General features: G+C 36.1%; 1 protein-coding gene across 1 annotated transcript in view; it reads left to right on the plus strand.

Moving 5' to 3' along the window:
• Positions 1 to 10,422, plus strand: part of BLNK (B cell linker) — a 79,355-nt gene extending 68,933 nt beyond the window's left edge. Inside the window, exons 14-17 of the mRNA XM_037050846.1 lie at positions 2,136 to 2,212; positions 3,250 to 3,333; positions 5,350 to 5,505; positions 10,028 to 10,422. Coding sequence (XP_036906741.1) covers positions 2,136 to 2,212; positions 3,250 to 3,333; positions 5,350 to 5,505; positions 10,028 to 10,147 — 437 coding nt within the window. The 3' untranslated portion in view covers positions 10,148 to 10,422. The remainder of the gene's footprint in view (positions 1 to 2,135; positions 2,213 to 3,249; positions 3,334 to 5,349; positions 5,506 to 10,027) is intronic.
• The last annotated feature ends 1,287 nt before the right edge of the window (positions 10,423 to 11,709 follow it).

Consider the following 11,709-nt stretch of genomic DNA (forward strand, 5'->3'; position numbering starts at 1 on the left):
CCTGTCTTCTGCTTCTCCCCACGCCCCTGGAACTCTCCCTTCCTTCAGACCCAACATTGCCGGGCCTGCCAAGCCCTCACCGCCCCTCCGTTACTTTAAACATCCTGCTGTCTCCTGGGAACTCCCAGGACACTTTCATCTGAAGCACTTAGTTTATCTCAACCTTGTTCTTGCGCAGACTTTGCCTTTTAATAAAGGACAACTCTGATGGCTCTAGGTAAAACCTTAGAGTCACCCTTGACTTCCTTGCTTGCTTTCTTCAAATACCAGCTATTTCTTAAAAAATATACCTGGAATCCAACAAGTCTCACTGCTCCCATTGATAACCGTTTCTTTCCTAGCCACATCACCTCCTGCTAGGCTTGCAGAACACTGACCTGTGTTCAGTTCAGTTCTGCAACACTGAACTCTTCTCTCTGCTCTTACCCCCTTTATGTACTTCCAACCCTGCAGCTGGACTGACCTTGTTAAAGACAAGTGGATCACATTACTATTCTGTCCAAACCCTCCAAAATCTTCCCACACCATGTTTGCTAAAGCTCAAGTCATGTCACGGGGGTTCACTGGGTCCTGCAAATCTGGTTCCTTCACCACCTCCTGTCTCCTTTCCTCTCCTTTCCTCACTGCACTCCAGGCACAGTGGCCCCTCTCTAGCCCTCAAATATGCCAGGCCTTGCATTCACTGCTCCTTCTACCTGGAAGGTTCTTTCCTTGCCTCCTTCCCTCTCCATTTGCAAATCTTACCCAAATGTCTCCTCAGCGAGGCCTTCTTTCCCTGACAAGTGTATTTAAATGCACTACTTGTGTGAGGCTATCCCCAATTCCTTCCCCTGCTTATTTTTCTACCAGGGCACTGATGACTCTGTAGTATGGTATATATGTTTACTTATGTCTTTATTGCCTATCTCACTCCATTAAAATTTAAGCTCCAGGAAAGCAGAGCATTTTGCTGTTTTGTTGACTTGTATATTCTCAATGCCTTGATCCATGGCAGGCTCATAATCATGAATGAATGAATGAATGAATTCATGAATGATTGAAGAATGAATGAACAAATGAAAGCAGCTAAGTATTTTCTGTTTCATGTGTCTTCACACTTAGACTGAGTTTATGCCTAAGGCAGCAATTCTCAAATATTTAAAAGAATGTTTGGTCTTGGGAGCATTTAACACTCTTAAAATCAGACCCCCAAAACTTGAGTTTATGTATTTCTACTAATATTGGATGTATTCATTAAAACATTTATTAATCCAGCCCTGGCTGGTGTAGCTCAGTGGATTGAGCGCGGGCCTGCGAACCACACAGTCGCAGTTCGATTCCCAGTCAGGGATCATGCCTGGGTTGCAGGCCAGTTCCCGGCAGGGGACACACCAGAGGCAACCATACATTGATATTTCTCTCCCTCTTTTCTTCCCTTCCCCTCTAAAAAAGATAAATAAATAAAAAAAATTAAAAAAACATTTATTCATCCATTACATTTAATATTTTATTAAACTCATTATATGTTAACATTTAACACATTTCTTATGAAAAATAGCTATAACTTCTGAACAAAAACAGTTAGTGAGAAGAGCGATATGTTTTACTTTTTAAAAAAAAATTTAAATAGTTTTTTTATTTAATTATTGTTCAAGTACAGTTTTCTGTCTTTTACTCCCAGCCCAGCCCACCCCCCCCAGTGCTCCCCACCTCCCTCCCATTTCTGCTCCCCTTAGTTGTTGTCCGTGTGTCCTTTATACTAGTTCCTGTAAATCCTTCCCCCTTTCCCCCTGAAATTCCCTCCCCTCTCCCCTCTAGTCAAATCTCTGGAATAATAGAGATTTAAATGCCTGGAATAACAGAGGCAACTGGATTCTCCTATCTGATTCTACAGTCAATCTGTCACAATACATTTTTCTGGTTGAAGTATATGAAGAAAAGTGGGCTTCACAGAGATATGTGTCTGGAAAAAATCCCCTGAAAGGATCTTGGGAATTCCTCAGACTCAGGCATCCAAAGATGATGCTTTGGGAACCATTGCTTTGAAGGATTTGTGTGTGTGTGTGTTTCCCCTGCAGCACTAATATAGTGTTGCAGTATAGGCATAGTAGCTCAGGAAATAATAAAGATTCATTGATTTTTCAAATCCCTTTCAGGGTTTCCAGAAGCGGGCAGCCCAACTGTGGATGTTCTATTACCCAGCTTTTCATCTAATTCCAATGTGTCAGAACAGGTATGAAATAAACACTTGTTGTTACCAGTAAACTGTAGGAAAGGTCATGTGTTCTTTCAAGAGAGAGTTTGGAGCTTGAGAATAGACTATATTTTAAGTTGGCTTGTGAGTTGTTATGTGCTGATGGGTACAGAATACATTTTTGTTTCAGTTATTAAGACCTTTCTTCCAACTTGTTCCAATCTGTATTCTAGATGCCCTAGATAACAATTTGTGGTTCTTTGAAATTATAAAAGAAGTGTGTTGCTTTTAATTGTTCTTTCCCTCACATAACTTCTCTTAAACTATGTAATTTTCCCAGAATAGATCTGTGGAGACATACGATATTAAAAACACACAAAATAGCACAGCCTGTAAAAAGAGTGAGGACTCTCTGTGCCCTTGGACAAGTCTCTCTAGGCTTTCTCAAATATAAATTAGGGATTGCAGCATTTATCCTTCTTGCTTTCAAAGTAGTTACAAGAATCATATAAGATAAAATTTGTAAAAACAGTTTGGAAATTGTAAAGCACCCCACAAAGCAAAAACAAAACAAAATCCCAATAAGATCAAAAAGGAAAGGGAGATTATAACTTATTTTGGAGAAAGGAATAAATGGTTCAAGAATCTAGCAGGGTTTAGTTCTTATATTCAATTACTAGGGTTAGAAACTAAGGCCAAATGGGAAAAAGTCAATTACATAACCCTGTAATTGACCAAAGGAAGCATCACCTCTACAAATTACTGGTCCACAAGGAGTTAGGCCTGTCTTGGTAATGCAAAATGGAACTCTGTTTTTCATGCACAGAAGTTCCATCTCATGCTTAAGAATTCCCTCTGTTTCAGACAGGGGGAGAGTAAGAATAGTATAGGAAATGTAGAAGCCAAAGAACTTAGATGTATGACCCATGGACATGAACTAAAGGTGGTGAATGTGGGTGGGAGGAGGTGTGCAGGGGGGGAGAGGAGTGAAGGGGGGAAATGGGACAACTATAGTAACATAATCAATAAAATATATTTTTAAAAAGGGAAAAAAAAGAATTTCCTCTATTTCACAGGAAGCTGATGTTCACTGTAAGCCATGGTACGCTGGTGCCTGTGACCGAAAGTCTGCTGAAGAAGCATTATACAGATCAAACAAGGTTTGGCCATTTTTAAATCTCATACCCTCATCCTCAGCCTCTAATAGGCACTGTTGTCATCCTATTAATGATATGCTAATTAAGTAACTGCAATAATTATGGATGCAGGGATCTTTTTCCTTTACTAACTCAGGAGGAATTGCCATCCCCTCTTCTCTTTCGAGCATTTTTCTCTTTGTTCCTCCATCTCATCTCTACTTGTCCTTCCATCTTGACAAGGATTCATAGGCTCCAGGAGGCAATCTCAGAAAGGCTCGGTGCTACATGAGACACATTCAGGAGTGCACAGTAACAGGCTATTCTGGATCAATGCATGGGATAAAACGCTGAGGTCGAGATGGAACAAAGGACACAGAACAAGATTTTAGAAGCATCCAAGGCCAATCATGTAGGAACACTAGGGACACTTTGGACAATCTGAGATTAAAGTACCACTTTTTCTTTCTCTTTTCCTCTTCCATTTTTTCACTTGCACCCTACTTTGTAAGAATATGTAATATTTGCATACTATTTTTGCCACCCTCATTTGAATCTAAACTCTACAATGAAACATATTAAATACGTTCTATCATTCCCTTTGCTGGCTTCACCGGTTATCTCCTTTTGCTTGATGAAGATTACCTTGTGCTAGATTCTCAGGGAGAACTGTGTTTCCATTATCCCCTGAGTTCTTGCACATTCAAAACTTTTTTCATAGCCCTATACCTGGGGAAAATCTTGGCTGTATATAAAATCTTTGGCTTGAGTTTTTAAAAGTGTTGCTCCACTGGATTGCCTTGTTCTACTTAATACTATTTTCTTGCCATTGTATGTAATCTAACATTTTATTCTAAAACTCTGCAGACTTTTTGTTTTTAAAGTTTAATAGTTTTACCAGAATATGTCTCTGAGTTGATTTCCAGGTCAATTTTTTTCATATAGATGGAGGCCTTTCAACAAATAGTTTTGTTTTCTCTTATTTCCAATACATTTTCTTAAATTATAGTCTTAAAGAATCTCTCTGTTTCCTTGTTTTGGTTTATAGGACTTAATTTGCATGCATTTTGGACCTTTTGTCTTCCTTTCATTCCAACCAATTTGACTCCGTTGCTGTACTTTTAAAAAATCTTCCCCCACCCCTCTCTGTCTTGGTGGTTTCTATGCCTTCCTTCAGAGACTTATTAAATATTCATTTGAAATAAGTTTGTCTTTCTTCTTATTTTCTTTGCAGAGAGCTTGACCAACTGTTGTTGCATTTTTCTTCCTGCTTTTTGTCCATTTTTAGTTCATAATTTTTGAATTAAGGATTCTAGAATGTTTTATAAAATATTTAACTAAATTTGGAATATTTTGTTACAGTTTTTATCTGCTTCAGTATGTTTTTGGAGAGAGAATTTTCATCAGCGGAAATACTTTTATTCCCAGTTTCTACTTTCTTCTTAAAAGTAATTAGGAATAAAATTTATTCGATCATTTTTCTAATTCACAGGCAACTTATGGACATGGTTCCTTGTTTAAGAGTACCCTTTAGGTTTCATCTTAATGTGTCCCTTCACACATTCTAAATCCTATAAACATAATATCTTATTTAGTATATCAGAAAGTACATTGAGCACTGGCTGGTGTGGCTCAAGTTGTGAGTTCAATTTCTGGTCCAGGCATGTACGAGAGGCAACCAATCAATGGTTCTCTCTTGCATCAATGTTTCTCTCTCTCCTTTCCTCTTTCCCTTCTCTCTCTAAAAGCAATAAAAAAATGTCCATGGGTGAGGATAAAAAAAAGTGCATTGATTTTACTCAGGATTTTCTGTAAGTATATATAAACATGTAAATATAAAATATAAGTTTATATTTTGTATAAGTATGTGTTTAGTGAAGTGTTTTCTTGGAAAATAATCAAACAAACATCAATAATAAAATCATATAGCTAAATAATTATATTTAAAACTATGTTTAAACATTAGTTTTATAAACTAATATCAACCTGTAGAAATGTAAGTAATACTAACCATAATTATGCTTTTTGTTTAATAAACAGGATGGATCATTTCTTATTCGGAAAAGCTCTGGCCATGATTCCAAACAGCCATATACATTAGTTGTGTTTTTTAATAAGCGAGTTTATAATGTCCCTGTGCGCTTTATTGAGGCAACAAAACAGTATGCTTTGGGCAGAAAGAAAAATGGTGAAGAGGTCAGTAATTTCTCTTTTAATCCAACTCTATAACTATGTATTGAGCACAATGGCATCATACTGTATTAGAAGCTAGAGGTGAGGAGAAAGGACACAAAAGTACTTAGTCCGCATGCACTCATGTTATAAACAGATAAAGTACTATTTGGGGGGAGTATATCCTGTGAGAGAACAGAAAGGAAGAAAGACTAGCATGATGTAAAGACTACATTTGAGTCCTTTTACCCTGCTACTTAGTGGGGTCAGCCTGACTCAGTATCTGAGTTCAGGGGAACATAAAAATCAAGATTAAAATGTCAAGTGATATTAATATTATAAAAACATCAAGGTCAATGTCCAGAGCTCCTAAGTCAAGAACTAGGACCTCAACTTAAATTTCAAGGTGGATGACCAGGGAAGGATCAGAAGAGACGCAGTAACCTGAGTTGAAACATTAGACTATACTCTTGGGCCAGAATAATTTTCTGGGCTTGCAGCAAGAAAAAAACATTAGGTCAGTAGGTCTGTTCAATACAGGAGGTCTTGAATACTAACCAAACACAAACTTCAACACCTCTTTAATCTGGACCAAAGTCAATGCTTACCATGGCTCTGTTTAGCCAGTTTGTACCCATAAGTGAAATATGGAGTGGAATAACGCATGAGTGGTCAGAAAGGGCGTGATACTTGCTCTGGTCTTGAATGATGGGCTGAATTATAGGTAGAATGAAAGCTAAAGTGGATGAGAAGGAAAGTGGAAAGAGCAACCTAAGCAGAGAAAATAGCATTTTAAAAGTTCAAAATATTTATTTTCAATATTCTTCCAGAAAGAACTACATTCATTCCAAACTCAGCAGTTGTTAGGTAGTAAATTGTTAGAAAGTGTCATAATTTCTGAAGTGTTTATCTTCTCCACTAGCTGAGGCCAGGGACTAGGCTGTGCCTTGCTCACCTCTCTGTTTCTAGAACCATAGCACAATGGCTGACTTCAGTGGATGGTTGTTAAATACTTATTATTAAATGAGAGGATTTGTTGGTTGAGTGATTACAGGCAGGAGAATTGCATTTGTAAAATGAACTGATAAGATCTTAGGTCAATTAGTGTACTCTTTATTTTGCTTTTTAAAAAATGTGGTGAAAACACATATAATAAAATTTACCATATTAACTATTTAAAGTATATAGTATAGTAGTGTTATATATATTTACAGTATTGTGAAACAGATCTCTAGAACTTTTTATTTTGCATATCTGAAGCTCTATTGAATAACTCCCCTTTCCCACTCCCCATAGTCTCTAGCAACCACTATCTTACTTTTTATTTCTGTGAATATGACTACTTTAGATACCTCATATAAGTGGGATTACATAATACAGTGTTCTTTTGTGACTGCCTAATTTCACATAGCATAATATCCTCAAGGCTCACCCATGTTGTAGCATGACAAGATTTCTTTCCTTTTTAAGGCTACCTAGTATTGCAATGTATTAGACACCACATTCTGTTTATCCATTCATCTGTTGATGAACATTTGGGTTGCTTCAAGCTCTTCGCTGCTTTAAATAGTGCTGCTATGAACATGGGTGTGCAGATATCTCTTCAAGACTCTGCTTTCAATTCTTCTGGATATACATATCCAGAAGTGGGATTGCTAAATCATATGGTAGTTCTATTTTTAATTTTGGAAAGAACCTCCATGTTGTTTACCAAAGCGATTAGATCATTTTATAATCCTACCAACAGTGCACAAGGGATGCAACTTTTCCGCATCTCTGCCAACCCTCGTTATTTTTTTTAAATAGTAGCTACCCTAATGGGTGATTTCATCATGGTTTTTATTGCATTTCTCTGATGGTTAATTATGTTGAGCAGCCTTTCCTGTTTGTTGGCCATTTGTATATCACCTTTGAAGAAGTATCTACTCTTAAAGTCCTTTTCAATTTTTTAAATCAGGTTATTTGATCTTTTGTTGTTGAGTTGTAGTAGTTGTTCATTAGTCTGGATATGAATCCCTTATCAGATATACAATTCACAAATATTTTCCCCATTTTGTAGCTTACCTTTCACTTTGTTGATTGTGACCTTTGACGAACAGAAGTTTTTAAGTTTGATGTGGTCCTATTTGTCTATTTTTGTTTTTGTGGCCTGTGTTTTTATGTCATGCCCAAGAAATCATTATGAAATATAATCTCATGAAGATTTTTTCCAATGTTTTCTTCTAGGAGCTTTTATACTTTAGGTTTTACTTCTAATTAAGTCTCAGATATTTAGAAAATGCAAAACTCTTGAATCTGAAACCACAAACACTGATCAAAATTAAACTTGGGCTTTAAACTATAGATTTCATTATCATTTAACACCAGTTAAATTTTAACAACAGTCTTCATTCTCACCACAATGTTCATCTTACAAATCTTTTAATGTAAATGCTCCTAATAGCAGTAAGCAGTGGTAGGAGGCAGTGTTGATCCTAGCAGGACAGAGTGGCTTTGGATGGATAGTTTCATTCTAAAGCCTCCTCAGGGGTCCCATACTTCTTCTACCAGAGGATTAAGAGGATGAGGGAGCTGTCCTCTTTAGAGGTCCTGAAATTCTTATAAACAGGATTCCTCTTGGCTTAAAGAATCTTCATCCCTACCTTAGAATGAATAGATCAGAGCTTTACCTCTCTACCCACACATATCCAGCCTGTGGACACCAAAAAAAATAGCATATTATTATAATGGCATCTGGAAGTATTGACAGTGTCCATTAAAACTCTTACTTAAATTATTTATAATAAAAAGACTGTTTCTCCCATTTACTGAACATATGAATGAAAAATGAAAACTTTAGTTACATGCTAAAGTTTTTACATGCTTGTCTGTTTTTGTGTTTGGGTGTATATAGGTAGAAAAAGCAAGCAACTGGTTGTTTACTTTTTATGTAATTATTTTGGCATAGATACAGTATTAAGTAGTTTTATAGCTCTTATATGTGTTTGTTTTTTTATTAATCATGATATTACCAGTTATCAAACAAGTTGTTTATCTATATATGAATATCTTGAATACCCTGAATTAGTTTGGGAAGGAAAAAACAGGAACACTGAGGGGAAATGCAACTAAGTTAAGCTGAATTTTTTATGTAATTAAATTTAAAAATAGGCCAAGACCACTCCCTACTACAAAAATTTCAACTCAACCCCCTTCTTCAACATTGAATCCCCAGGCAATATTAAAAATATTCAGGGACTAGGAAACAATGAGGTGCTTGTTTAAGTATACAAACTCTCTCTTATGTTTCTTGGGTTCAGAACACACTTTTTCCTTTGGAATCAACTTCAAAGAGCTTGTGCTATTCATTTCTGGTTCTTTAGTCCATAAATTTAACTTCCAACTGCATCAGTTTAACAACATACTATGCCAAACAAACCAAATGAATGTTTTTATGTATAACATTGGCAATTGCAAGAGAACTGAGTGATTGAAGAGACAGTAAGAAATAAAAACTGCAGATAGTCAAAGGTCCCCATCTCTCACCTCTCCACCCTGATCTAATATTCATATAGCCAGTTATCTAAAAGACAACTAGTATTTCATCTGAAAAAGTTGACCAGTATTCTGAATACTTTATTTAATTCAATATATAGATATTTGGAAGCTATCCAAAGAGGTAATATGGCTTTTTAATTTTTTTTATTCCAGATGTTTGTCTTTATCTAAAAAATTAAAAGAACAATAATGTTAAGTGGTGATAATTACTAAATTTATGGCACTATTGCAAAACACCTTTTAAAAAGTGACTCTAAATGCATTTATTTGATGATTGTGAGCTGTAACACTTTTGTATAATCAATGAATTTGATTTTATGATCTGTGTTATGTTTGTAGCATCTTTCATTTAAAACATTGATCATTTTAAGGACAAATATGATAACCTTAAAATCTAGAGATCAGGAATTAATATATGGAATAATAAATATGTATGTTAAAAGCCTAGCATGAAATTCCATTTTCATGGAATTAGGCACTAATTTACCTCTAAACTTACTGGGCACCAAAGCAAAAATAGAAATATAAGGGCTTATAAAGCTTTTCTTATTTATTAAAAAAGAAAATGGAAGAATATTAATTTATCTGGGAAATAACTCTTCCCTGACACTAAATTCTAAGGTTAGTTTATTACAGAAGTCTTTATATCTAAGACTGTGCAACCTGACAATAAATAATGTAGAGAAATTCACTGTATGACAGTTTTACACTCGACACTAAATAAAAAGACAGTATTAAAATATGACCTTGTAATTCCGTGAAGTAATTTCTCTAAGTACTTACACTAATTGAAGCTGTCAGTTGTGTTTTTAGTCTTTCTGAATGTAGGAAAGGCTGAGTTCTGCCCCCTTGAAGGTTATAGTCTTTGTTAAATTAGACATTTTTGGGTAGAACGTCAGCGGGGACCTAATAACTGACTAACTTGAGAAAATAAAAGAAGATGAGGGAGTGAAGCTCAAAGTTAATATAAATGCCAGTGTATAATTCATCTACGTTTTTTTTGCTCCAGTACTTTGGAAGTGTTGCTGAAATTATCAAGAATCATCAACATAGTCCCCTGGTTCTTATCGACAGTCAGAATAACACAAAGGACTCCACAAGACTGAAATATGCCGTTAAAGTTTCATAAGTTCTTTTTCAAAAAGGAGGTCAACATCACTGCTCCAGACATTTTGCTCTATCTCTACTTTTAAGAAAAAGTCCCCAAGCTTCATATTTTGAATTATGGATCAACCAGTAATAAGATAGAAGATGGAGGCAGCTTTCAAAATGGTCGCCTGTTTCCTTGTAAGAAGCTCACTTGGACTTGTTCTATTCCCTGACCTGATGAACTGTTAGTATCTGGTGAGGAGGAGTTATCATGCTATTAATATTCTCCAAATAAACATTTTTATTTAAAAGAAACAGGTGTAAAGTATTTTTAGTCACGTAAGTAAATAACACTCTTTTCAAAATCAGAAAATAATAATCTTGGATAAAACAAAGCTGCTGGAAATTTAGGCCACTACACTGCTCACTGGCCCACCAGTGTAACTAGGGTATCCACTCTCAGTGCCCAGCAATTATGCCTTGCTTACAATTTTAGTTGTAGAAAATAAAAATATAGATAATTTATGATAGTTATTAAGTACAGATAATGGAAGGAGGTGTCATAGTTCCAACTATGGGAGATGTATATAGAGGTTTTTTTCCATGATTATGTTGTCAGCTTTGCTTAGTAAAATAAGTATACCCTCTTTGATCTGCATGTCTATTAAATGGACACTAAAGTTGCTATGAGGTTCAAAGTAATAGAGAACAAAAGTAGACCAAAAACCTAGGGAAACGGAACAAGGGCAGGAAAGCAGATGGATGAGAACAAAATATACCATTGTGAGCAGCCATATCCAAGGTCTCAGTTCACCCCAGAAATGTATTATCCTTTGTGCTTTTTATTCTATTTATACTTTAGATGGCATTAAAATGATAAATTAAATAGTTACAATAAATCTAATAATTAAATGAGAAAGGTACTTGATCACTGAATAAGAGCGATCTTTGAAAGAATTATGAAAGGCTGGAAGGTAACGATTTCAGAGTAACTCACAGGCTCACCTGTAAAGATAATTGTATTTTTAAATGCCATATGCTGTCATGATTACTATTTATAAGTTGAGTTGTGTTGCCCAAAGAAAGATATGTTGATGTCCTGACCCCCAGTACCTTAGAATGTGTCCTGATGGGGTCTTTACTGATGTGGTCAAATTAAGATGAGGTTATTAGGGTGGGTTCTAATCCAATATGATTGGTATCTTTATAAAAAGGGGGAATGTGAACAGACACAGACACAGACATACACAGAGGGGAAACGAGGTGAAGAGATGCCTAGGGAGGGCGCCATGTGAAGACAGAGGATTAGGGGGATACATTTACAAGCCACGGGGTGCTGAAGATCACCAGTAAACTGCCAGAAGCTAGGAAGAGGCAAGGAAGGGTCCCCCTGCAGGTTTCAGAGGGGACATGGCCCTGCTGACACCTTGGTTTCAGATTTCTAGCCTACATAACTGGAAAGCAGTATACTTCTGGTTTTTTATTCACCCCCACTGCTGGTACTTCGTTATGGTAACACCAAGAAACTAACACAATCCATACACATTTTTGACAATGGACTCAGATATAAATGGCTTTTAGAAATTTTGTTTGGAAAGCTCT

The sequence above is a fragment of the Sturnira hondurensis genome, unplaced genomic scaffold, assembly GCF_014824575.4.
Source record: "Sturnira hondurensis isolate 20B ecotype Veracruz unplaced genomic scaffold, ASM1482457v3 Scaffold0006849, whole genome shotgun sequence".
Taxonomy (NCBI): domain Eukaryota; kingdom Metazoa; phylum Chordata; class Mammalia; order Chiroptera; family Phyllostomidae; genus Sturnira; species Sturnira hondurensis.